The following is a 27,840-nucleotide window of genomic DNA, read 5'->3' as shown; positions in this document are numbered from 1 at the left end:
TTTTATAGGAAAGGCACATTCTTCAGAAATGGACAAGATTTATTCAGACCCTAACATGGAAAAGTAAGTTGAAAGCTCATAAAGTTCTTATTGTGGTATAAATATAGTTGTCTTTTAGAGGTGAAATGTTGCTTAATCCAAATGTGCTCTTCAGCATCTCTGAAATGCATTGTCCATTGGGAAGAAGAGGAGCAGGGAGCATCAGCTTTATTGTATATAGGAAAGCTCTGAGGAAATTTCATAGCAGTGGATTGTCTGGAGACTAACCAGCCGTGAGGGATTGAGGGGAACCTGCTGAATTTTCCAAATCTTAGTTTTGGGAGCTAGTGCTGGAATTAACCATTCTAGGCAAGCTTGATTATGTAATTTCACGTTTTTTAAAATAATGGAGCAATCAGTTTAACTTTAAAATGTGGCAATTCTGTTCAAGAAATACATCTTGGTGCAAGGTTATGGACTAATATACATTTCTTTTTTCCCCCCTCCAGTGATAATACAGAGCACATCAGAGGGAAAAGGCTTTCCTCCGTGAGTAACTTGAGGCATTTCCCAAAATAAAACCATATGGGTGTGTGAGGAAAAGAAAGCGAAGCTGTAAAGGCAGACTCATTTTCTTATCGCAGTCTGAAGAAAAACATTCCAAAAACAAAGAAAAAGCCTATTAGATTTATGAGAGTTTTTGATTGTGGTATTGGTGGCTCTTATAAATTCTCTCTGGCGAGGTAATCAGTTTTTGAGTTCTCTTGAAATAGCAGTTCGCTGGGTGTATGGGTTGGCTGATGCATTCAAGTCTGAAAACTTTGCTGTTCGCATAGCAGCATGACAAAAAGTGATGCAATTTGCACCGAAAGACTTGCAACCGAAGTCAGTGTATATGGATACATCTGGTAATTTTCAAGCATAAATGACTGAACTCAGTATTTAGAAAGACAACTTACCCTCCCCCCCTCCCCCCCCCCCCAAAAAAAAAAGTTGTGAAGAAGAAATGTTCATAAATGCAGACCATGCTTTTCTAGTTTTTTCTTTTAGTACGATTGTTTGGTTATGGATTCAAAAGAATTTTACAAATTAACTTATATCTGTAGTTTTTTTTCTAAATCTCTCCTTCTAAATGTTTACTAATACAAAATTCTCTTTTAATGTTAGCCTTAAGGAAGGATGTGCAGATGAATTCACTTTTCACAGCTTACCACAACTGGAGTTTTGCTTTACCTTACTTATTTGAATTTGTTTATTTAAAGCTATCATTCCAAAATTAATTGCCAGAGAAGAAGGTATTAACTTTGGGATGTATTGTTTTTTTTGTTGTTTTTTTAAGGCAGAGAATAGGGTGACTGCACATGTTTCTCTCCTTTTTGGTCACCCACTGCAGTTTACCTCCCAAACTAAAATCCAGCATCGTGCCTCTATCTCCCTTGCTTTTCAGTTAAAATCTTTGTGGTAGAAAAGATTTTTCTGCAAAACTTTGCCTGAGACTTCTACTCATTCTTTTACGACAAAGCCTCTTCATCTTATATGAGATGCCAAATCTGGCATCTCTAATCTTTAACTGCTCCTACAATCTCAGAAAAAAAAAGTACAGCTCCAACTGAATTCCTGTGTATGGTGCTTTAGTGGGAAGTGAGATCAGTCTGGGACAAGCGCCCAATGCAAAAGCAAATTGTAAGTCATGCCAGGTGATCCACGGTAGTTTTTTTTCTGCACAAGTGATATCTTGAACTGCTTGTATACTAGCTGTGAGTAAACCACAGCTTATTACTCCATTTGCTTGCTGCTCGGTACTTTCTTTGGTGGTAGTTATGGCTCATCGTCTCAACTATTATATTTTTTTTTAGATTTTAAAGGCTCCACGAAGTCCTCTTCATGATCTTGGAAATGGGAATGAATTCACTCAGGTAGGTCTCTTAAATCCTTCCTTGCTGATGCTCTTAACATTTTCAGCTTGCTTCTAAATTGTTGCTGAGTGAATTGTGTCATTGGAATAGGGCAAGCATAAAAATACTTGTAGTAATAACCGCCTAGGGAGAATAATATTTGGAGTATTAAATGTTATAAGAAATACACTGAGTTTATCTAATACTTTTTTTTACATCAGAATGTTTATTCCTTTAAGAAAAGAGGAATAACCAGAGATTAATAGACATAATTTGCTTCTGCTACAGTCCATTTTACTTGAAGTTTGACTTGCTAGTGTTCAAACTGGTGAAGTCATTAAAATAGTTTAACATCTAAAAAAATTTCCCTGCAAACTTAGTTAACATAAAAACTAAAAATAAACATTTTCTTCCAGAATTACATACAGAATATATTTCATGTTTACAGTGCCTGTTGCTTCTCAGGACTTGTGACTATAGGACTATTCAGTCTGGAATTTTTTTAACACCATTTCTACTGCAGATTTGTTCTATGGACTGATGTTCTGGTTACATCACATAAATAGCTGTTGCTGATCACAGAATTTGAAAACAGTGAAAAAATCTCCAGTAATTTCTTCAGAGTATGAAATATGACCCTGAAATATTTATCCACAATACCTATTTTAAAACTGGGTTGAGTATTAAGAGTGGATAACTTACTATTTAGAGGATCTGCTCAGTTGCAAGTCTTCACTTCTATAATCCCATAGCAATGATGGACAGTATTGCTAATGAGCAATGTAACGCTGTCACAGGTAGTAGTTTGACATCGTTCATAACGGCTTGTTTGCTCACACTGTTAAAAATTTGTTTGAGGTAAATTACAGGCCTTGTTAGTTTTGTGCACGTATGAGGCCTGGTCCCTGAATACTTTGTCTGTTTTCCTAAACAAGTGCTCAGTTGTCCTGAGGCTGAGCTACTTACTTAAGAAAGGTTATTGCAAAGAACTGCACAGTGGTGATAGGATGGGTTAACTTTCCAGTATATGTAATACTGCACTGTCACATACCTCGTAACGCTGCATTAGTATGATCATGTAGTCAGTAACACCATCTTTCAGTAGCGAAATTATCTATGGTAACTTTGATTCCTTCATGCATCCTTCCTTTTCTCTTATAAAGACAAACATGCTTTTTTTTTTTTTTTTCTTTTCAGTTCTTGTTATGGAAAGCTAAAGAAAAAAATCCTGCAGCTCTTGCGAAGCAGCTACCTATTTTTTTTTCCTCTAGTATACAAGGCGATATGAGTAAAAGTCTTTGTAACTGAAGTTCCATTTCTTGTATCTGAGACCAGGTAGTTTTTACACAATGATCTTCTCTAGATCCTACCTCTTCTGAGAAGGGAATCTATAGGTCAGGAGGAGAGGAGCTGGAGAACTATAAAGTAGTTTAAGGAAGCTGATAAACAAATAAATGTACTTGTTGGGCTCTGATGTATATATATGTGTGTGCGCGTGCATTTTTTTTTTTTTAATGAAAAGCTATGCCTGTTGTGGCTTGTGGAATGGGAAATATCCTCTATATATCAGACTATTGTGTTCTTTATTGTCAGGATGTCAATATGGAAAAACGTCGGAAAAACTCTCGCCGTGTCAGCTTTGCAGACACCATAAAGTAAGTTTGTTCTGAAGCATGCAGATGTACATCCTTTATTTAAACATAAAAGGCAGTCTGTTGGTAATAATCTGGTATCCTCTAAAACTGCTGTTTGCAGAAATGTGTGGGTATTCAAGGAAAGAAACTGTTGACTATTGTTACATTGAGATTCACAGATTCTGAGTTCCAAGAGATCCATAATTCATTTTTTCTTCCTAGCTGGAAAAAAAAAGGTTAAGAGGGTATTTCCTGCAATTAAGCATTATTGCTTCCCATTAACTTTTTTAGAGATTTTTCATCCTAAATATGATAAATGGGATCTTCCCACTGGAGAGTATGGTTGGGTTCTGTAAGCTTCTGGCTTTTGATCATCTGATTTCAGAACATACAGTGTGGGGAAAAGACTGAAACTAGGGCTGTGTGGGGGGTTTTTTTTTTTTGGTTTTGTTTTGTTTTGTTTTTTTTAAGCTTTACTTTCTTGTGTTTTCAAAAAACTGGTTATTTTGTTTTTAGCTGCAGAGTCTTCCAGAGAGATCTTAAGACTAATGTGACAGAGAGAGAAAATACAGGTAAAACTCCTTTCTCTTCTCCTGATAGGATGCACAGACTATTAGCAACAAGATTTCAGCCTGAATTTAAGAAGTAGACTTGTCAGTCCCTGATAGGGGATGGTACGGTCAGCTGTTTATGATGGACTGGCTGAGAAACTGTTAGTTCCTAGTACTGTGGAGCTTGTAGTTCAGAGCAGGAATTATTTTTTAGGCAAACTACACCTAGAAAAAAAATTTATTTGAGATTTTGCATCAAACAAAAGCCGAGCAGAATGGCATGGTCCCTCTGTCAAAGATTACCTAGGAGGGATCTGAAAGGCCAATGCAGTTTCAACTGCTCTGCTTCTCAGGGCTGTTGTCTTGATAGAAAGGCATATCAAGAGTGAGAACTCTAGAACATTTTTTTTTTTTCTGTGCAGTTTACTCTTGTCTTTGAATGTTTTGATGCTGTTCCTCATGCGCTAACGTCTAATTGTTATTGTTTTTAGAGTGTGCAGCAGATACAAGGAAACAAGTCCTGCTTAATCAGTAAGTTTGGGAAAAGATTTCCCATGATACATGCTCCATCCTGCAAATACATTTCTTCACATGACACGCAACTGTTAAAATGCTTCTCCTTAGAGAAAAAGACAAATGCAACATACTTATTTATCTTAAATATAAAATTGCTGAGTGTTTTTAATTGGTGAGAGAAGGGATTTTGTTTAAAAGAAAAAAAGGACAATTATGGCTTGATGTTCCCCCTTCCAAGTTTGATTGCTTGTGAATGTCTGCCAGGAAAGACCTATCGGATTCCATATCTGTTAGACATAGTCTTAGATATTCATTTAACATAACTTTCTCCCCCTAAAGATAAAGTGCTAGTCCAGCCTCAAAGTTCTTGTCTAGATAAAACAAAATGATGGAATTTTTAAAATTAAAATGAGCTGGTGAGTAAAGTTACAGACTTTGACAGCTTCCATGTGTGAAGGGGAATTTCTTGTATTTAAATGTATAGCAAGGAAACAGCTTATGTACAGCTATAGTTAACTCATGTTTTTAAATATTTCAAATCTATACAGTAGCATATATTTAAAAAAAAAAATCAGTATTCTAGCTAAAGTTTCTTGGTCTCGAAAGAGTAAAGTAAAGAAAACAATGAAGAGCAGAAGGCATTAAAAGTTAGGCTGAAAGCTATCCAAGTCAGTCAGTATAAGCAGCTTTTCATTTTACAAAGAAACAAGTTTTAAGGACGCAGCTTCAGTTCCCCAAAGAGAAAGGAATAACTGACAGTGGAAGGTTGGAGTTAAAAATAAATAGGTAATCTTTTCTTTATTTACTTGCTACTGAAGAAGAAAAATGTCAACTGTTATATTGATTGATGGCTTATGGCATGCTAAGATGAGAGGATCTCATGGGTCAGTAAGACTGTAACTTCAGCTAGAATATACTGCAGATCTATTTGCAGTGTTTATCTGCTGCCTAGTCCCTTACTAGCTATGCAACTGAATTTTCTGCCTTTCACTATACCGTTGAATACCTCTGATTTGAAATCTTTTAACAAGCTGTTTACCTAAACCACCTTTTGCAGAAATGAAGAACCTGAAGCTGTTCAGTGTGAGATCACTGGTGAGTTTTAAAATAGATTTAATAACAAAATGATGATTTTTATCCCAAAGTACTGATTCTCTTAGAGTATTTTTAATAATCCTAGAAGAGTCTCCTCACTGAGACAAGTGTTACATGAGCACGCTTTGTCCCATAAAGCTGTTTACAAGCATTGTACTGTAGGAATATAGGTAGTTTCTCCACGTGCTCAAAGGATTACTGAAAATATATCTGAGGATATATTTGGGTTTAATTGTGCTTACTCAGAAGGTGATATTTATAAAATGAGTGTATAGGTCTTCAGTTTAGTGGATAGAATAATAACAAAATGAGCTCAACAAATGGAGTAGTTCCTTTTTTTTTTTTTTTTTGGCAGGGATGGACACTTTGCTTCATGCCCCTATCCAGGCATTGGTGCAGCAGACTGAGGTATATGAAGCTTTTATTTTTTTGTGCTGAACCTAAAAAGATAAATCATTGTGGTCATGCCAAATTCCTCTGAAGGGGAATCTTCTATATTTTCAAGTATTTTCTCAATCTGGTAAGCATTATATTGTGATACTGAGAACTTTTATTTTTAAAAGTGCATGCTAATTTGAGTCCCTGAGTTAGTTTCTCCATTCTTTCTGACTCTTATCTAAAAATATGCAAAGGAGCTTATGATTCAAATACATCTGGTTATTAAAGCTTAGGTACTTTTTATTCCACGGTATAGAATGGATATACACAAATGTGCTCTCTGTCCCTATCGTTAAAAGGTTTAGAAAAATTGCAATGACTGACATTAGAATGCAACTAAGTTCTTCAGTTGACTCAAGTAATAAGACCCAAACTTGTTAGTTAAGACTCTTGCAGGCACAGTTGCACCAAATTTCTGAACTGTCTTACACTTCAGTCATGATGTTATGGCACTACTTTTCTCAAAGAAAGTCACTGCCAAAACAGACTCCCTTGCTGCAATGGCTTCTGGCTTATATGTTGAGTTTAAAGGGATGGGTTATAAAAGTATGTTAGCCCTTGTTAAAGCATGTTTTAAAAAGCCCATTAAAAAGCAGTTTTAAAAAATCTAGTGTAGTTGAGAACATGTATACTGTGAGGCTATAATGGTCAAATTGAAGCTTTGGCTCTCCTTGTTTTACAAAATCCATACAGTTGTGCTTTTTCTAATGTACTTTAATTCATGCATTATAAAATATTATATGTAATTTGAAGTAAGCATGAAGTTGGTCTTGATCAATATGTTCATGATGTTTGATAAGATACAGAATTATATTTTGTTACTGGCCAATTTTTGTCATTAAGGAGACTAAAATCTTCTTAGTCGGGGATGGGAAGGACTTTTAAAACTTCCAGCTTGCACTGCCACTCTGGGGAGCATGCATATTAAATTAAGCAGGGTTTTCTCCTGCAATGAGGAAGAAAAGGCACAAACCACATTGTAGAGAATGGAAAATACTGATCCATAAGACTGAGTGGTCCAGCTACATGCTTACTAAGATACGTCTGGGTATAAGTCTTTGCCTAACAGTAAAACTGAGACAAATTATTTTTTAAAGATGCCATTTAAATACAATATGCTGTAATAATTGTATCTTCCCTCTTTCCTTGAATGTGTTTACTATTGCTTGTCCAGGAGGAATCAAAGCAATATGTTTTTCTTTTCTTCAAAGATGGTAGAGCTTAACCTTAGGGCTACATTAGTTGACCTTTATTTTAAATAGAATAAACTATTGTATCACTTGTGATAAATGTCAGTAACTGTCATTTCTTGTCTTTTTTTTTTAAGTGGCCTGATGCAGACAGCACCATTCAAAAAACAAATAGGCATGACACAACAGTTATCTTTTCAGATGAAAATGAAATGGATATGACAGCTAGTCACACTGCAGTGATTACACGTGACCTGAAAAACAATCAGACTGACAAAGCTGAGAAAATAGATATCACATCATTTCTGGCTGGGTTAAAGTCTAACAATGGAAAACCAGAAATGAACAAAGAATTTCATTTTTTCTGTGATCCTACAAATCGCTCATGCCCATCTTCTGAAGAGAAACCAGATACTACGACGATAAAGAAAATAAATTTCAATGAATTTTTGATGAGCTTGAAGTCAAATGGAAAGGTGCCTAATCCTACTGAAGGACCTGAGAAAGAAAACCTTTTTTTTGTCCCTTCACAAGTTTCAGAAGACATGGCACAACCATCGGTGGGATATGTATATTCCCATGAACCAGAGGCCACCTGCAATGTAACAAAAATCTTTAGAGGGCAAGATGATGGGATGGAAATTACAAAATGTCAGGCATCTGATGTTAAGACTATGTTTTCTGGTATCTGTGAGGCTCCACCAGAGCAATTAATATGTGCAGATGTTACTGAGGCATTTGTAGATGATGGTATGGATATGACAATTAGTCATACCGCAAAAATGTCTTTTCCTTTCTCCAGTGCTGAGAATCAAAGTCTAAACTTCAAAAAGGATTTCCCAGCCACAGAATTAGGTAATAATTCTATATTAAAGAGAGCATCTAATCAGCGATTAATTGTTCAGGAGAACCCCCAACTTTGTACAGACAAGAAAACGATAAATGTTGAAAACAGGCTAGATACTACAGCGCTGCAAACTGTTGAACAACAGACCAGAACAATGTCTGTGATTCCAGGATCTATTTTGTCTGACACTGTCTTCCGAGGTGATAAAACTGTTGTTTTTTCTATGTGTGATGACATGGAAATCACTGGGAATTATACAGGTATAATCAATAATGAAAGTATCAAGGAAATTGGCAGTTCATGTAGTAAAACTATTGAAAAAACAGTTAATACAAACTCTTTACTAGTAGAAAACCCACATCCAGCACATGATGATAGGGGCATTACAAAAAGTATTCAATCTTCTATGTCATATAAAAACAGTGCACTTGTACTATCTTCTGGCTCAGATGAAAGAACTGAAAAAGTGACCCAAGATCACAGGACTGCTTCCATGAGTGCTGGTTTTGATTCACATGCAAATTCAGTTTCTACTGGTATTTGTAAGGGTAGACTTCAGCACAGACTAGCAAACTCTCTACTTGTTTCTTTGCCAGGTGAGAAGACAGTAATATTCTCAGGAGAAGATAGGGACTTGACTAAAACTTATGTTGTCAAGGATGAAAGGAAGAACATAGAAAATGAATTTCCTGCTGGTGTGTCCACCTCTGTCACCTGCGAACCTCACTTTCTTGGTATCAAATCTACCTCTCCCAATTTAAATGACCAGGAAGAAATGGAAATAACTAAATGCCAGGCTGTCGTCATGGACAATCAAAGCATTGGGATAACAGCAGACGCAAAACAAATGCATTGTAAAATAATTCCATGTAAAAATGAGAACAAGAATGTCAGTGAAGTTGCAAGTTCTTTAGATATGGACAAGGAAAATCTTGAGGTGATGGATATTGATGTGAATATTAAAAGTCGCCATTCTATAGAAATGAATACTAAAGATCTTGAGGTGACAGTAGTCAATAAGAAGCTTGGAAAAACAAACTTTCAGGCAAGTGGTCTGAGTTCCAGTGCAAAGAATGTATGTTCATTACAAGAGCAAAAGAAGGAAGTCCCTAAGAACATTGTCACTAACAACTGTGCATTCGTGTCTTTGCAAAGACAAAACATTGAGGTATCTCAGTCTTTGCAAAAAAACCTTTTGAATGCTTCACTTTCCTGCCCAAATGACAAAACAGACATGTTGTCAGATGATCAAAACATGGACATAACCAAAACCCATACTGCTGCCCTTGATGTTGCTCCTGTTAATATGGTGCTAGACTATGAGAATAATCATAATCAAAGTAATGTAATATCTAAACCGCTGCAAACCAAGACCTTCCTCTTCTCTGGTGGTTCTGATGCAGATATCACTGTAAGTCAGACTGCAGCAATAGAATGTGGGGATTTCAAAATGAACTCAAATAAACCAACTGTTGTTCCTTTTGCTCCAGATGATTCTTTTATTTCCAGTAATGAGCCTGTTCCTTCTGGAATTAAAGGAAATGAACAACTTGGAAAAATATTAGGAATGAACACAAATTACCAAAACTCTGACAGGCAAGGGAAAACCAATACTATGGAGGGAGTAAACAAAGTACTGCCAAGTGAAGTAGATTCTCGGAGAGATTTTTTGACCAGTAAAACAGTTTCTTCAAAAGAAGATTTAAAAGATCCTCACTCAGTTGATAGGCTGCGCCTGACATGTACTGAAGAGCCAGTACTAGCCAATACAACTGAACCACCTAAGGGAAATTCCCAGTTGCCTTTGTTTTTGGAAAAGTCAGTTGCACTTTCCTCTGGTGAAAACATGGATTTGACTGAAAACTGTTCAGTAAAGGTTCCTGATCAAAGCATCAATACTGTTCTACCAGAAAGAAAAGCAGTACCCAAACATGTGGTTCAAGATGAAAATAAAACATTGTCCTTAAAAAAAGAGGACATGATGAATGTAAATAGTCAGGAGCAGTCTGGGTGCAACGTGTACTCCTTGGTGTCTGTCAAGAAAATGTTAACAGTGACTGGCTCACAGCATTTGTCTCGTTTGGGTGAGAAAACTACCGTATTTTCAGATGATGCTGATATGGACATCACCAGAAGTCATACAGCTGCAGCAGTCAATAAAATAATTTTACAGCCTAAAAGTTCAAACAGTGACATAACCTTAATTCCTGAAGATAAAACTTGTGTTTTTACATACAGTGATGACATGGAAATAACTAGACTTGATACTGTTGTAGTTGATAAATCTATGGAAAAGGCTGCATCTTGTGGGATGTTAAACATAGCTAATAGGACTGGAAGAAAAAGCTTGAAGGGAACAACAGGTGAAAAGACTGTTTTATTTTCACTGAGTGACGAGAAGAATGACATGGAGCTCACACAGAGCCATACAGCTGCAATAGGCCATGAAATTGTCTCGCAAGATAAAGTAGCACTTTTTTCTCTGTCTTCGTTTCATCCTGATAAAACTGTTATGTTCACAAGTAACCAGGCTGACATGGAAATGACTGAGTCTTGCTCTGCCGATAAAATTATCCCCAAAGTTCTATGTGATGATAAACTGAACTTGGATAAGGAGGTTGGACAGGAGGCTCTTTCAAGTAGCAAAGCTGCTGTGTTGGTTATGGATGATATGGAAATCACTGAAACCCATGATGCAGCTTTGCAAAAAATTTCTCTGCAAGGTAGGCAGCACAATCAGTCTGTTCCTTTAACTTCCATTGATAAAACAATTATGTTTACAAGTAACCAGACTGACATGGAAATAGCTAAGCAGGTTGTACAGGATGCTGTTTCAAATAGCAAAACAGTTATCTTTACTTTGCCAGAGGATATGGAGATCACTAAAACTCATACAGCTGTATTAAGTGATGAAATTGATCTTCAGGACAGACGGTCCATTCTAGCCATTTCTTCAGTTCCTGCTGATAAAACCATTGTGCTTACACACAGCCAAGGGGATATGGAAATAACTGCATCTCATACTATTGCTCTTAATAACAATATTAAAGAATCCGAGAACCAAGAAGTGTCACGTAAAAGCACTCAGCAACTAGACTTGCATAGTGCATTGTCAGCCTCTTGCAGAGATGAAATGTATTCCCCTTGTATAAAAGACCTGAATGATGAATATCATATAAAATCTAAGGATAAGCCTGACTGTTCTGCTTCATCAGCCTCCGTATTTCCTAGTGAAAAAGAAACTATTAAAGGCCACAGTGATGCAATACCAGATTCTGTTTATGCCGTCTCGCTTCCAGAAGACGCTTTGGATGTCCACGCACCACAAAATCTTGACCTTCTCATGGATAATTCTGTTTCTGTAAACGGTCAAGATCTGGTACATCTAGGAAAACTGAAATCAAAGAGAATGTCTTTCAAGCTTCCAGGTAATGATGTCATGGATTGCAGTGAAGGAAGTGAAGATCTGGTATCTCATGTTTCGCTTCCCATCCAGCAGTCAGATTCTTTGAAAAGTGCTCCTGATGCACTTAGTACTCAAGGAAACAGAGTCTTGAAAGATGATTCATCTAGACATGAATATCTAGCTGCAGATTTAGCCATGGATGGATCAAGAATTGTTTCAGTTTCTAACAACAAATCAAATGAAAATGAGGGGCTATCATCTGAAGGGGAGAAACTTCCAAAAGACTTCCAGGCAAACTCTGAACAAACCAGGCAACATTTGGTCAGTGACATTCCAAGAGATCAAATAGATCCCACTGTTGCACATGAATTATCAGGTATTTTAAATGTTTGTTCAAAACTGAAAAATATTAGAAGGAAATCTGCAGTTGTCTCTGTTTCTGAAACTACTTCTGTTGACCACTTGCCTAAATTATCAGCTCAGTCAGAGGATACTTTGAGGTTCGGAAAAAATACTGCTAAAGAGCAGAACACATGTCTTGAATCTGGAGCTGCTCCCATACATGCAAACTTAGGTATGACACTTAAGGATAAATATCAAGGAATAAGTGTCCCTCTAGGTATCTTTCTGCCTAAATTGCCAAACAGAAGAAATCCTTCTGTTTCTAGTGTGCAAGACATAAACACAAAATCTCCAGGTAAAGTAGAAGCACCAGTTTCAGAAGTAAGCCCAGACACTGGTGAAACCCCAGATGACAACAATTCTAGTGGGCAGAACCTAAGCCTTTCTCAGTTTATAGCAGAAGAATTTCTTCCTGTCTGCCCAGAAGAAATGGATTCAAATGAATCTGTAAGTTCTGAACTGGAAGGAGACTACAATGAGATAAACAAAAAAGAAATCTCTCGCAATGAAAGGACTCAATCTGAAAAGACAAAAGCTTGTAACAGTCCAAAAAGAGCTTTGGAACAAGATGAAAAGGATCTTCTGCAGCTAAAGAAGCTCAAAAAGGATGAATGTTTGGATGGTGAGGCCTCCCAAGACTTGCAGGTGAGCCTAATCACTTATTATCAGGAGGCAGTGAACACTAACAGGACTTTTGTTTAAATTTTGGGGTGCACACATATATTGGTAGGTTGTCTTGTTTGTCTTAACCATCTGTCTGTTATGCGTTCGTCAATATTTCTGTTTTGCCATCATGAAATGAAAGAACCACACTGATGTGTGAAAAATCCTGAACCATTAAAAACAAACAGAATAAGGGATATATCAGTTTTATGTTATTCCCTCCATAGTACCCTGTTAATCCTTTCAGGAATAAATACTCCTAGTCTTCTGAACTGAACTGTTTGCTAGTTGCTGCTTAGGTGTAAAGACCGAGTAAGGCCTAAAACAATTATTTAAAGTCCAAATATGGACATTTAGTTTAATTTAAACTAGATTTATTATAGACAGCACAAATAGCCATGGGAACAAGAAAATCTGTGCAAGTTTGGACAATTAATCTAACTTTAAAAATAATTTTGATTATCATCAGTAGAAACTTTCTAGTTCCAAAAGCTGGGAAAATGTGCTGTGATGGCTACTGCTCTGATTGAGAAGTGAATGAAGGATTTTGGAGCTTCTCTTCCTATAAGCCAGGGTAGGAAATGGCTTGAGTAGCTATATGCTGGTTTGTCATGCTGATTTAAATATTAAATGCTAAAAATGAAACAATTCTGAAAGTCAAAAAAACAGCTATATAAACTACTGTTTGTGTTATTCTTGTATTTTTTCATATAACTATGCCAATTTATTTTTGTTTTGGTGTTTTTTTTCTTTCTAACTTACTTAATTTTAGGATACCTCTGGCACTGTCTCTCAAAGCCAAGTAGAAATTCATGAAGGTGAAGATCCTCCAAATCAATCAGCTAAAAGCCCTGATTGTACTCAGGCCAACACCAGCAGCTCTCTGGATTCTGTTAAAGCTGACACAGAATTAACTAGTAAGACTTTATTCATAGTAATTGCCTCAAAACTCTTTAGTGGGAGCTGGACTTTTCCCTTTTAGTGAGAAACTAGCTCTTGCTGACTCAGAACTTGAAAGCCATGTTTTTACCTTGAAAGGTGCTGGCAGCTCAGCTGCTGTTTGGTCTCTGTCTACCTAAGATGCTCTACATGAATTGGTTGGAGTCTGTTTCTCAGATTTATTATTGTTTAGTTTGTTAATCGTGGCTTTCCACTCTTAGAAAAGTGAACTCTTATTTCGTTACTAATCTGACACAAATTTATATTCCAGCATTACATTTTTGATCTAGTCCTCCTTATTTGTCAACTGAATCCTAAGTAGTTGTTTCCTCAGTAACTTCATTCAGCACTGGAAACAGACATAAAGGTCAACTGTTACATTAAAATTGCTTTTTTTTCCCCTGAACTAATGAGCTTATGTTTGTATTTCCATATAAATACTTTTAACTGCAACAATCTCCTTTTTTGTCTAGTTCAGCGAAGCAGTCAGATGGAATCTCAGCTTCTCACAGATAGCATTTGTGAAGATAATTTATGGGAGGTATGTAAATAGCTGAGTGACACTAATTTCTTGTCATAAGAGGAACAATATTTGTGTGCATGTATGCAAGTAAGCGTTCTTGTTTAAAGAATGTATTTATGTTTGTACTGACCTTTGCAGAAATTTCAGAATGGTGTTATCACAGTTGGGGAGTTTTTTACACTTCTTCAAGTCCATATTCCAATTCAGAAGCCCCGGCAGAGCCATCTTCCAGCCAATGTGAGTATCTGTCCTCTCAAAAGCATAATATCGTTGACCTGAAATTTTATTCCTCTTTGTCTTGTTTTGTTTTGTGTTTTAATTGATCTGGATTAAAGACCATTAAATGAGTCAAGAGAGAGTCAGTTCCACTTTAGCAAACCTGTTAAACAACCAGATGCTTCCTCTTTTCTCTCTGCTGTTCACCTCTGCTGTTTTTTTTTTCCCCTCACTATTGAAAAATAGAACAGATTTCAATCTCTTTATGAAGTACCTCATATTCATGTTTGCCTTATTCTTGGATAAATATATGTCTCATTTTTTTGAGATTGTTTTAAGTATAGCAAGTTTGAAAGTAAGAATTAGAAACTCAGTCTGACCTTCACTTCATCTTCTTACTGTGACCATCGGCTGCTGAAGTCAGAATCCTGAAATGCTACCCTACGCTTCTACTACCTGTTCTACAGTCTTCTTTTATAGGTGCTTCACCATCATATTACTTGCTCTTTATTCCTCCCTCTTAAGACTGCTCTGCCTGAACCCTGTTCCAATATCCGTCTCTTAAACGGAGGCAAGGTTTCCACTGAATTCTTGCAGGCATAGGAACAACTTTTTTTGCATGCAGACAAGTACCACTCATTGGTAGTAACTTGATGCTGCGTGAGGCAGTAATCTTTCTTACTTTGCAATGACCCTGAAAACAGGGCAAGGCGTGACGATGAAATGAAGGTTGGGATTTTCTTAAGAGGCAGTTTTGGGATGGGGGGATGCCCTTTATTCATCCATCTCATGCAATTTAATTCTTAAAGCAGGATTTCTTACTATAAACCTATCTTAAGTCTGTCTTTAACCCCTCACCCATAGCTTATCCCATTCCTATTCTGTAAATTAAATGTGAGGTTAATATTCAGGTTGTTCTTGTTAAAACAGTAACTTTGAGTTCTGCTCTTCACAGTATGACGGCATATGACTGGCAAAGACCAGAAGGGATTTGTTTTCCTTTTTGCCTTAGCAGTTCTGGTACTTTTTACCACACAGCTCTGATACCTCTTTTGCTCCATGGTGTCTGAAAGTATATTGAGATCTGTGCAAAAACCTTACTTACCTTTAGTTGTAACATGGTTTTGTTCATTTAGCATCTGGATTGCTTCAGTCTGCACACAGTTACGAGGACCCTTTCTTCAAGCTACGTTTACTTTATACCTGGAGTTAAGTTCTCCCATTTTGCATGGGGCGGGGGGAGAAAAGCACTGGGAAAAACTGTCCAAATCGAAAGAACTATGTTTAATTTTAGAGTGTATCAGCTTTCCAGTATTTCATCGAGCAGCTCCATTTAAGACTGATTCCCTATTACAGTGTCTGTTTTAGGCTTTCCCTGTCACTTCCAGCAGTACAGTAGAGGAATGTTCAGGGACAATCAGCTTTGCTATGCAAATCTTTAAACAAGTTACAGAAGTTGTTTTTTTATTATTTTTATTTATTCTCTCCTTGGCTTTGGATAAGCATTCTAATATATATGTTGTATTGCAAATTTGAACGTATTCAAAGTGTGAATTTTTGCACTGACTTAAGTTGTAGCTCTTTACTTTCAAAAATTGCTAAAACACATTCTCTTATTTTTCTTCTAGTTTAAGAAGAAAACTGCCCTAGTACACTATTTTAATAGCTTATATGTTTCCTATTAACTTGATTTTTACATTTTACAGTTGTTATGCCAGTATTTGGTTTCAGTAAAGGTACCTTTTTTCTTTTCTTTTTTTCTTTTTTTTTTTTCCCTTCTGTAAGCTCTCTGAAGACTAGCATTTCAGACATGCTTACTTGTACACATTTGTGTAGCCAACTGAATTTCTAACCGGATGCTAGAATTGTTCTCTCTAATCTATCTGGTTTTCACAAACAAGTATCATTCCTTAAAAGATTATGTAATAAAGTGCTGTGAATTAGCTGTTCAGTTTTCCACACATAGGTGTTATACTGAGGTGGAGAAGTTTCAAGTTTTGTGAATAGACAATATTTGATTTGTGAAACATCAGTGCTTAGCATTTATTTAACAAAGTATACGGGGAATTAACTCAAATATTTCCATTTCCTGCTACTTAGTACAATTTCTGCTAGCACAATAAACAGTGTGCCAGGGACTGCAGAAACCCTATCCTGGAAAGTGGAAAAAACTAAGCAGTGTCTGCATAATTTAGAAGTAGCTGTGGCAGGTTCTTCTATGGCAGTACTTATTCTACAGTACTGGAAAACTTTCCAGTAGCATGTTCAATGTTAAATAGGTCCTAATGACGTTTGTTCTTCCTTCTCTAAGAGGAACGAATGCGTGGTGTGACATATTTTTTGGTAGGGATTTGCAGTATATCTGTATGTTACAAGTGTAATAGTGAAATAGTTACCATGTATGAAAAGACATGGTCAAGAACATACCTTTCTCACGGTTAGTGGTTTATTTGTGACAATTTTATATCTGAACTTTATCCTAGTGCTTCAGATCAGCTCCTTAGAAAACTGGCTCTTATATAACCAAGTCTTACTCGTGTAATGTATCACATTGGTCAGGGTAAAGGTGTCAGCAGAACATTCATGTTAGAAGTTTAGATATCTTCTTGGATTGGAAGAAAGGACTGAAACTGTGGACCTTGTTTTGCTAGTGCGCAGGAAGCTGATGCACAGAGCTGAGGATGGTTTTGATGGGTATGGTATTGTGTTCTGCCCTTGCTCATTTCCTTCACTGCTGACTGAAGAAAATACCTGTGAGTCAGCTTAGCAAGAACAAAGAAATCAAGAGTTCTTAAATTATGGACCAAACTGTGATCAGTGGTGAACACGCCTCCAAACAAAGCTATGCTCATAACACTGTGGTTGTGAGGTCTTTAGGATATGGTCCTCTGTCTTCTCGGGAAAAGCATTGCTTGTTCCATGTCAAGGTGTAAAGAGAAAGGTTAAAAAGCTGAGGGGAGACAGGAACTGTGGGGATCACATAAGAGTCAACTTTCTTCATGTAAAAAGTCTGTCCATTTTTAAGTTCTTTAAAATTCCAATATAAAGGAATAAAAGCTGATAAAAAGATAGCTAAATTAATACATTTTGTACTGATTAAATTGCTTTCCTTATGGTTTTTAAATCTCTTCTGGTTTTGTTTAAAATGCTATCCAGTCTTATAGTTTAGATTAGACTTTCAGTTTGCAAATGTGTTTATACTAAGCTGTCTCTAAATATTCAGCAGGCCTACAAAACTTGGATGCCATTCAATAGTGGCTGATCACTGATAAGAAAACTGAAAGCTTTCTCTGAAGGGATGGAATTAGCATAAATAATCTATCTGCTTAAATATGTAGGTAACTATCTGAAATACTGCCATCTTATTTATTGGCTGTGCCTAAGGCTTGTTGAAAATTGGGAGCTCAGATTCTGAATCAAGTATAGTTATCTTGTTCTATTCTAGAGCATTCTTGTTAGCTGGATAATGTGCACATATTTCTTAGGTCTCCATTTAAGGAAGTTAATTACTCTCAATGTAGTTTTTTGAGCAACGGCGATGAAGCGTATGTCCCAACAAGAAGTCCATATTTAAACATGAGGAAACACGGGGCATAAAAGTGAAATGAATTATCTAAGGCTATGTTATTAACTTGGCTCAGAATGAAATCCACAATGAAGAAAATGGTTTTAGCAGGTCAGGCTGACTCCTTTAGTTTTTTCTGTTCTGCAGAATAAAGGTTCCAAGTCTCTTGCTGGCTTCTGTGCACAAATTGATTGGAAGCTAGTGTTTCTGAAAAGTACGCATCTTTTTTTTTTTTTCTTTTCCCCCCCGCAATTTTATCCCTCTTTGTTTTCCCCCAGTATGCGGTGAGCACACCACCTACTCCAGAAGACTTGCTTTTCAGCCAATATGTGTATCGCCCCAAGCTGCGTATTTATGAAGAAGATTGCCAGGCCCTTTCTCAGATGATAGATGAGTAAGTCTGTTTTTTCATTCACTCGGTATATTAGTAATTTTATTTTTTCAGCTCAGGTTGCATGCAGAATGGCCTGAAGAAAGTTAATACATTACATATGGGGAAAAACAGAAAATGATAGGTGACCTACTTTATGCTAGTACCCAGTTTGTTATGTACTTATATAGGGCAAAATCTTGAAGAGCTGTTTTTTTTATGGAGATAATTAATGTTTGATTTTCCTCAAATAATTTATCTCTTATTAATATTATGTTTCAGCTGCACATCAGAGGAGTTAGAGTAAAACTTTGAGTTGTATCAAAAAACGATCAAATACAGGAAGCAGAATTGTAACAGGTTACAATCTGTTGTTGTTTGCTCTAATTTTTCATTATTTATTAGACTGAAATAAAGTTATGATTTATTTTCTCATCTGGGGGATAATTCTAGTCTGATTCATTATGTCTGCTACAATTTAAGTGCTAAATCAAAATTTATGATAAAATGCAAAATCGATAGTAAGATTTTTTTTTTTTTCCAGCCCCATTACTACCCTCACTTTGTATTTCATCATTCTTCTAACTCTCCACCTTGTGTTCAGAGCTGCCCTCAGCAAAAAGACTATAGAAAGGGAACATTGCATTATGCACTGCAGATTAACAAACGCGGCCACCATATAATCAAGGCTTTGGAGGGTCTCTCTAAGATGTAAGGCCCTATTAAATGAAAATATTTACATTTCCATGTTTTAATTAGAACAGGGGAATGAAGTGCACAAATACCAATGTGCTTATTTACGTGTGCAGTGCAGTTGCAACAAGAGGTTTTTTTCTTCTCTCTCTCTTCCCTCCTCCCCCTTTTTTCTCCACTTTTCAGATTAAAACCTTATGCAAGTGTCCAGGATCAACTCCTGGTGAATGTGAATAAGAGTTTGTGGGAAGTGATGAGAACCTGCTCTGATGAAGAGGTAATACTGTGTGAAGAGATAATGTTGCCTTTTACGTAAGGAAGTAAAGTTAATTTAGGCATTCAGATAAAATAAGAACCAGAATGGTCACTGACTAACAGTAGGCAGGTAGGAGGTACAAGGCAAAGTATTTTGTGGATGAAAGACCTCTATGACAACTGGAATAAAGTATTACTTTCTAATATAGCAGAAGGTTTGCGTGCAAGGACATATGCCCTTTCTAACATACTAGAGGGAATATGTTGCTATAAAACAGAAAAACTTGAAATTTACAATTTAAGTTAGTTGGGGGCAGAGAAGAGGAGAGGAATTTCAGAGGGCCCTAGGCAACCAATGCAATATTGGAAGGAAAAAATGAGCTACTCTTACTTATAGGGGCTCTGTGGATCCATCATTGGAGCAGAATTGGCCATTAACTTAAATTCGCATTTAGTTCAGAAAGGTATGCAACATTGTAAGACACATAATGAACAGAAAAAAGCTACTCTGCATGTAGAATTGGGGGTTTAACAATGATGCTGCATACCAGAACAGAAGGTGATGAGGCCAGAGAGTATTTAAAGATGAATGCTAATGGGCACAAGAAAGCACTCCAAAAACATTTGCATCTAAAAACAAGAAACATCATAAAAATATCCCAAACAGTATTGAGAAGGTAGATCAAAAGATTCTGTTCTCCTCAGTTTTAATGGCAAAAATAAGGCCTATTCAATGAAAATAAAAAGTCAAAATTGATGAAAGACAATATTTTTCATAGTTCATAATTAGCTTGCAGACCTCTGTGGTATAGGACATCGCTGAGGCTAGGATATTAATTGGATTCAGGAAGAATGTAGTTATGAACAGTAAAAGCACCCAGAACCCTTGGCTAAGGATAACAAATTTGAATGGTTATGAAGCAAATCTCTATATATTCAAATTAGAATGGTACTGCGAAGTGGAAATGGGCAGATCTAAAATAATCTAGAGAAAAGTTTTTTATATCTTCCTCTGCAGCCCCTGGATTGATGACTATCGGAAAAAATTTTGAACGACCTAATCTGTAGCTATGTTCTGTTAAAACAGGTGGCTTTTTTTCAGTTTAGGTCACGTGGTTTGCGTAGTGTCTGGGCTTCTGTGAGCATTTCAATGAGCCTCCTTAAGTGTAATGGGGAGAGTGTTCTGAATGTCTTGAATAACTGGGACAAGAGACATCTGACATACTTAATGAAGCTGCTCTGTCTTATGGCGAAAGCATCTTTAGTTGTTTGAGCTGTTAAAATCTGATGCTATTTCTCTGTGCTGCACCCTATTTGAATAAAGGGTATTCATCCTGTTGGCTCTTTGCTAAGAAAATCTGTTGCTTCAGTAGTTGACTGATTTGAGTTATTAGGGATTGTCCAAATTGCAATTTGATTTCATTTGCAACTGTCATGTAATACTGCTACTAGAGAAATGGGACATGGGAGCAGGAGGAGCAGCGGCAGAGAAGGGAAGAAGAGTCCAAAAGGTTGATTGAACAATCTTTGTTTCACATACTTGTTTGCTTTCTCTTCTGTATTTTCCATTCATTACAGCTGAAGAGCTTTGGAGCAGAATTGAACAAAATGAAATCCTATTTCACCAAGGAGAGTAAAATCCTGGCTCACAATGGGAAAGTGACACTGTATAGCAAATTGTTGCAGAGCTCACAGGTAATGTGCCAGGTGGCAGCAGAGGGTTAGGTTTATGGGAGGAATTTCTACCATATTTCATCCATGTCTAAAATAGTAGAAGCCAGGGCCATCAAGTTTAGAAGCATAATTATTTTATGTAAGTGTGCATTCTCTTGATAGTTTCCTTCTTATTAAACATGTTTTCCTTTTATTTATATGCAAACGTAAAACACATTGGGACAGTGACTCTTTTCTTGCACTTATGCTATAGGAACCTTCCGCCTGAGGGTTTTATCAAGTGAAGTTACAGAGGAGGAAAAAAAGGAATGTTTTGGAAAATGCTATAAGAAGCGAGCTCTTAGACTCTAGTAATGCGTCAGTATTAGCAAGTAACAACGGAATGCAGAATAATGCATTGTGATAGATAACAGAAACTTGTACGTGCTAAAAGTTTGAGAAATTTATTTGGCTACATGTCTCATCTCAACCCTTTGTAAGAAAAGTGATTGGGAAGATTGCTTTCTTATGTACTTATGTACTTTCTTATGTTACTGCCTTAATGTCTGTCAGTCTACCTCTTCATTCTAATGACAGATTGCATCAGCTCCTTTAATTAGTCTCTTAGCAAGCAAAGACCCATGTGGTGGTCCCAGAAAATGTGCAGCTTTTTAAAAAAATGCCATTGACGTGTGTAAAAACACATTGCAATAGAGTCCAATTTTTGCATCTTAGGAACAATGGGAGAAACTACAGTCAAGAATAGCAAAAATGGATGAAATTCTCGAGGAGGCAGATAGCTGTCTTGCTGCTCTGGAAGCAGGTAAGTGTTTCCAAACCAGTGACTGATCTGCTGCTTTCTCATCCAGTCCCTTTATTTTTGTGTAGAGCTGCTGTTTAAATGATCACTTCAAGATCCTGTGTTTGGCAGTTGCTTGGAATTTTAAAATTCCTGTGTTACAAGTAATCTGTTAGGCTTAATTAGCTTCATTCATGACTGCAAACTTGTCTTACGGGAATTTTTTACACACCATACAAAGACTGGGAGTATGCCTGTGCTGAAATAGAGAATTGCAATTGTACCCTATGAACATGTAACCAGGTTGGCTAAATCTGCTAGTACAGCTGCTGGCAGCACACAGTTCAAAACGGCTGTAAAACCTACCCCGTTTATTTTTTTTTTCTTTTGTTTCTAATGAATTTTCTTTCAGTGCCTTAAGTGGAAATCAAATTGCACTGTATCAGCTTTGAAACTGTATAATAAAATGAGTCTGAATCATTATCTAGTACTTTCTGAGGTTTTTGATAGATACCCTTCTTGGCTTCTTGTACATTTTCTCTTAGCTAGTTTTCAAATTCTGACAATTATAGAATCCAGAGACAAATAAAATGGAATCTAAATATTGAATCCTGGAGTTCTGCCGAGACCTTCTGACATTTCTTTCCCATAGATTCTGGCTGGGAAGAATGTGAAGCAGACTGCAGTGATGAAATGGGAGAATGGGAGTCCAAAGGGAGAAATTTAGAGGAAGGTAATGGTACCAGCTGAGCTGCATTTTGTTTAGAAATTTTAGAGATGGTGATGCTCCACACTGCTTCCCCCCCCCCTTCCCTCCATCTTTAAGTTTGATATGAATGCAAAAAAAATTTTTTTTTTAACCTCATTGGGTACAGCTAAGCAAATAGACATTAAAGAAGGAAAAGGACTAGTTTTTTTTGGTTTGGTTTGGTTTTTTTCCCCCCTAGAAAAATGGAATTTAGAACCTGGAACAGAGTGACTTGAAGAGTGTGCACTGACTTTAACACCCAGCACTTAGATTGTTCAATAATTACTAACCTTTGTTGACCACATATCTATATCCAAGTAGAATTAACAGTCATCAGGCTGGATTCTTTCATATTGTTAAGAACAAGGACAGCACAGCAAGTTAGGATTTTCTCTGCTGCTCTGGTCTGTTATAGCTTTTTTTTTTTTCCCCCCGCCTTTTCTCTTAGAATTGGGAACCCTCAGAGCCCAAGAAGAGGAGCTTCAAAGGTAAGACTTAAAGAGGATCTAAAGAGCTTAAAAAAATCACTGCACATTCAGGTTCTAGAGATTTCTTTTTCTTTTTTTAATCAGTGTGCTTTGCTTTCTCAGGAGCACCTGATGTAATTGTTTTATCTTTGCAGAGATCTGTCAGATCTGGAGACTCAGAATGAGCAAGTGCTTTCTGATATAAACCATCTACAGAAGAAAGAAAAAAGTTGCCAGGAACTCCTGGAGGCATACAAGTAAGGAAAGGACCTTCAAGTTTTATTTTTCATTGGTTTTGAGTCCTCACATTTTTATATTAATGTTTTTGTTTTGTTTTTACTTTTTATTTAATTTGGCACATCTTTGGATGCCCATCAACTGGAAACCTAGGATGAGCAATAAAGATTCAGTGAAGTTCAATTTGACACACTATTTACTTTTTAATTAAGGATCTTGCAGTGACACTATTTCTATATTTCTGTATTTCTTTCTATATTCAACTATCCTCCCATTCCAAAATGAACATTTTAAGAAAAATTTTCAAGTTTTCCAACAGTTTTATGCTTGTATTTCCCTTTGATTTTTATGTTCTGTTGGGAAGTGAGAGGATAGTTGGTATATTATATAATAGCTGCAAGTGCACTTAATACTCTGACCTTTGTCTTTCAGTTAATTTTGGTTGGTTGGTTGAAACTTAGCTTTTTTTTCCCCTTTTTAGCTTCACTGAGTGGGAAATTAGTGAATGGAGTGAACAGCAGGCAGTCTTTACTTTTCTATATGATTCTATTGAATTCACAGTAGTCTTTGGATCACCAATAGGTAAGCTGCAAAATTTGTAAGTTTTTGTTTTACGGATTTGAAAGTTTAAATAGTTATATAATAGAAACACAAAGGCTCTTAGTCTATGAAGATGTTAAGGGGAAATAGAACAAAATATAGTGGGGGCATATAAACTGAGAGATGTGATCAGTTGTGGCTTAGGATATGGGTATCAGTGCTTTCTATAAAAATTTGAAATGTATGTATTAAGTAGCTGTTGCTGAAGAGGAAGAGCTGTGAGCCTTTGAATAATTGAAAGGGTTCTATAACTAAGTATGGAAATAACTACTTCTTAAATGCTCTTTATTTATTTTTTTTCTTCTCAGATGGTGAAGTTTTCGGTGAAAATCCCTGCAGAAAGATAGTTAGCATGAGCTTTGAATCTCTCTTGGATGGTAAGATTTTTTCAAGTAGCTTGAAAGTAGCTGCCCTGGTAAACTGTTCCTGGGATGATATCTGTAAATTTATGTTTTATCTGCCAATGCATTACTACGTGGCTTTGAAAAGACTGCTAGCAACATGTTTGTCTTTTATGTTACAGAAGAAAAAGCTCCACTTTCCTCATGTTTAGTCCAAAGACTCATCTTCCAGTTTATTGAAAGTCAGGGATGCTGGCAGGAAAGGTGCCCCACGCTACACTACCTGCCCCAGGTAATGTTCTGGGAAAGCCTATAGCACTTTGGAAAAGTGGGGAATTTCTTCTGTCACAGAGAATAGGACTGATGTTGAGGGGGAAAAAATCATTTTGTTGAACACTTCATCAATGCAAACCAAAATCAGCTTTGTGAATGAATAAATATTTCTGAGATAAGAGGGGAAGAACCTGTCCCAGAAGGCAAGAGTCCTAAAAGCTGTAATTTAAGTGTGCTTTTGCCATTCACTGAGAACATTTGATTGTACTTGAACATTGATTCTAAACTATGGTTTCTTCACTGTTTGTTGTATTGATGTCTGCCTGCCTTAGTGATTTTTAAAATCCATTTTTGTGACTGGTACAAGCAGAACTAAAGAATTGAGCTGAATACCATTCTGCTTCCTAAAGAATTAGTGGTTTAAATTGCCAAACCAAGCTTGGCATTCCTGCTTACCTATGTACCCCAGCTGACAATGCTAGAGGGAAAAACTTAGGGCAACGCATGTTTATTTGTTGTTATGCTTGTACAATTTCATTTCCACATCCAAACTGAGGTAGCAGGTAAACTACACTTTGTGTATACTTTCCAGCATAAACTGCATTTTAAAATGACATATAGTTTGCCAGCCTGATTTCCAGTGTGATTGCTTTTCTGATTGCTCACTTAGGTGCTTCATGACATCTCTTTGGTTGTGAGTCGTTGTAAGGTCTTAGGAGAGGAGATTGAATTTCTGGAGAGATGGGGTGGAAAATTTAATCTTCTAAAGACGGCTATCAACGACACAAAGTGAGTAACTTGATATATAATTTGCACCAGTCCTTCAAAAAGTGTCTGTAGATAATCACAAACAAAACTTTGAACTATTTTCAAATTGGTTTTCCTGAAACTGAGATTTTAGGTAACTATTTTTAACAATAATGTATTTTTTAAAATAAAATTGAACAGTAATATCCAAATGCATAGAAATGGAGCTGTTCTTGGATTCAGCCAGTTTCCTTACTATTATATAATCTCTCCTTACTTGGTGCCTTCCTGTTTCACTTAAATCTCTCACCTAAAGCATTAGGCTAGAGTGTAGCAATTGAGAGGAAGCAGAACCAAGAGTTTACCTGTAGCGTTGTGCTTTGTTTCTTTTATAATAGGCTTAATTTTCATTTTGCTTCAGCCAAGCAGAAACAGTCCTTGAAGGCTTAATGTACTTTAACTAGTTTATTTTCTTTAGTTTTCATTTTCCCATACTACTTCATCATTTTGTGGCATTCCCCAGTGGAGCATGATAAAAATTTCACTTCAGAATCCCTTTTTCATCGTTCTATTAGTGATGTATATCCTTACCTAAGGAGCGCCCAGTTAACCCTTTCTCTGCATGCCTTGATGCCATGTCTGTCCACAGAGGTTGTTCTAAATTCATAGTAGCTTTTGTAAGAGTGTTCTTTTACTGCATCCCCAAAGTCCCATAAAAGCTACATTTAGTTAAGCCAGCAAAACACATGCCAATACAGCCCATGCTTAGGCAGTTGCAAACTGTGGGATATTCACCTGGAAAAGACCTGCTGTATGCTTGCCCTGTTTTACACTATCCCAAAGGATCTGCTTCCTCAGCATTGTGTACTCAGTGACAGTTTCTCCCTTATTTGCAATAAGACTCAACTCTGTCCTTCCTGGACCTTGTCATAGGCAGAGTACTGTGCTAGATAGAAATCTGGCCTGACTTAAATAGCGCTGGATTTATGAAACAAACTTAGAATTATGGAACTGAAAGTGAATTAGTCCTGCTTCAAATATGTTTTATGTTAACCACAAATCATTGTTGATTACTAGTCTATATTGTCCTTTTGTAATTTTTAAAAGGTTCTGCTGTGGTTTATGTGTGAAACTTCATCTGTGAGGAAAGTTGAGGTTTTGTATTCTAATTCAGAGTGGAAAGGTGCTTTTAACCTTTTCTATAAAGTTAGTGTTAGGCTATGTTGGAACTCGTCAGAAATTAGTGAGGTTGTTGCATCTGTTACATCATTTGATTTCACATCTGGAACCTAATTCAAAGGAGGTAGCAGTACATTTGAACATTTTGTACTGATTTTTTTTGTTTGTTTGTTTTTATTTCTCATACAGAGTGAAGCTTTTATTCTCCACTTCCACAGCTTTTGCAAAGTTTGAATTGACCCTGTCTTTGTCCGCCAACTACCCATCTGCTTCACTGCCGTTTACTGTCCAAAACCAAATTGGGAACATTGGGTGAGTTCAATGAAAAGGACTACTCTATAACTTAAGTTTCAAAGCTTAGGGACAGTGAATTAAATGTTCTATATCCTCTCAAACTCATGTGATAATTTTATCTTTCCCAGAGAGGAGGAAATTTCTGCTGTTCTGTCCAAGGTTCCACTTGGTTACCACTATTTGCGAAGGATGGTCAGCTTGATTCATCATAATCTGCTCCAAGATCCCAGATGATTCACATGCAGGACTGAAGGTGTCAAACTGGATATCCCTTGGCTCTACTCTTACAAGAATTTACAGCTGTCTCACTGAAATAGGAATGCTGTTAGCTTCTCAGCTTTTTATGAATCTTGTCTAATAACTGTTTGATATCCAGGATGCTCAGTGTAAGCCCCAAGCTTCTCTTTTAGACCAAAGGATAAATGCAGATGTGTCTAAAGCGTAGGAGGAAGAGTTTCTTAGGTCTTTTATTAATCCAGTCTTGGATTAATGGTCTTGGCCTCCTTCTGTAGTCTTCTCTAGTATGGATAGTCTTCTGAAGTAACATGTCAGTTTTGTTCTGGATGGATTCACAAAGTTCTTGTATAAAACAATGATAAGTATCTTCCAAATTTATGTGACTGGAATTTACTACTTTCACTCTCATTACTCCACTACTACTTAACATTCTAATATACCACATCATTTTTTTTTTAATTTATTTATTTTTTTAATCAGTTTCCTGGAACTTCTCCCCCCAGAAATCAGAAACTATGGTCTGGCTTCTGATTAACCAAATAATGTAGAATAACTAACCAGTTCGCCCATCAGAATTGGAAAGACTTGTGAAGGCTACAGAACCCTGTGCCAGACCAGAGACTTTGCAGTGCAGCAGACTCAAAGCCATCGAGCTGAAGCTGTGTGAGCCCTTCCAGTTAGAACTATGTTCTGATCTTCTGTGTATAGCTCTCTGTCCAGTGCTAATCGTTCCCTTGTTTCTGGTACATTGCCTGAGTTTGTAGTGAATTAGAATGTAGTGAGGAGACTGAGCTGTTTAAAGTCGGGAGGTATCTGTGAGATCCTCAGTGCAGTCCAGGTTGCTTTTGTATAGTCTGTAATGTAGGTTGAGCTGTTGGTGCTGAGCTAATCCTGACTGAATTTATGGTATTGAAGTGCCTAGCAATTCTTAACTCTCCATTCGGTGTAGGCAGCTGACAATTTTTGTATCTCTGTAAAATATGTTGATTTTAAAATGTTTTCATGTGTGTGTGTTCATATATTTTTGTCTTTTTTCAATTTTTTCCTTCTATTTGGAAGGTGGAAATTCATTAAAAATTTGAAGTATT

The 27,840-nt window shown here is 36.7% G+C and overlaps 1 protein-coding gene across 1 annotated transcript; it reads left to right on the top strand.

The window, feature by feature from the left end:
- On the top strand, positions 1-27,840 carry KNL1 (kinetochore scaffold 1). Its single transcript, XM_067295804.1, has 25 exons — positions 1-63; positions 489-528; positions 1,836-1,895; positions 3,468-3,529; positions 4,025-4,080; positions 4,551-4,590; positions 5,633-5,670; positions 6,026-6,078; positions 7,436-12,598; positions 13,389-13,533; positions 14,029-14,096; positions 14,217-14,315; positions 18,138-18,253; positions 19,109-19,199; positions 20,756-20,872; positions 21,566-21,653; positions 22,282-22,362; positions 22,826-22,865; positions 23,000-23,101; positions 23,563-23,663; positions 23,990-24,058; positions 24,205-24,314; positions 24,966-25,084; positions 26,411-26,533; positions 26,644-27,840. The coding sequence occupies exons 1-25, from the start codon at positions 29-31 to the stop codon at positions 26,747-26,749; spliced, it is 7,122 nt and encodes a 2,373-aa protein (XP_067151905.1). The 5' UTR covers positions 1-28; the 3' UTR covers positions 26,750-27,840.

This window comes from Apteryx mantelli, chromosome 4 (assembly GCF_036417845.1).
Source record: "Apteryx mantelli isolate bAptMan1 chromosome 4, bAptMan1.hap1, whole genome shotgun sequence".
Classification (NCBI taxonomy): domain Eukaryota; kingdom Metazoa; phylum Chordata; class Aves; order Apterygiformes; family Apterygidae; genus Apteryx; species Apteryx mantelli.
This window is presented reverse-complemented; position numbering and strand designations above follow the sequence as displayed.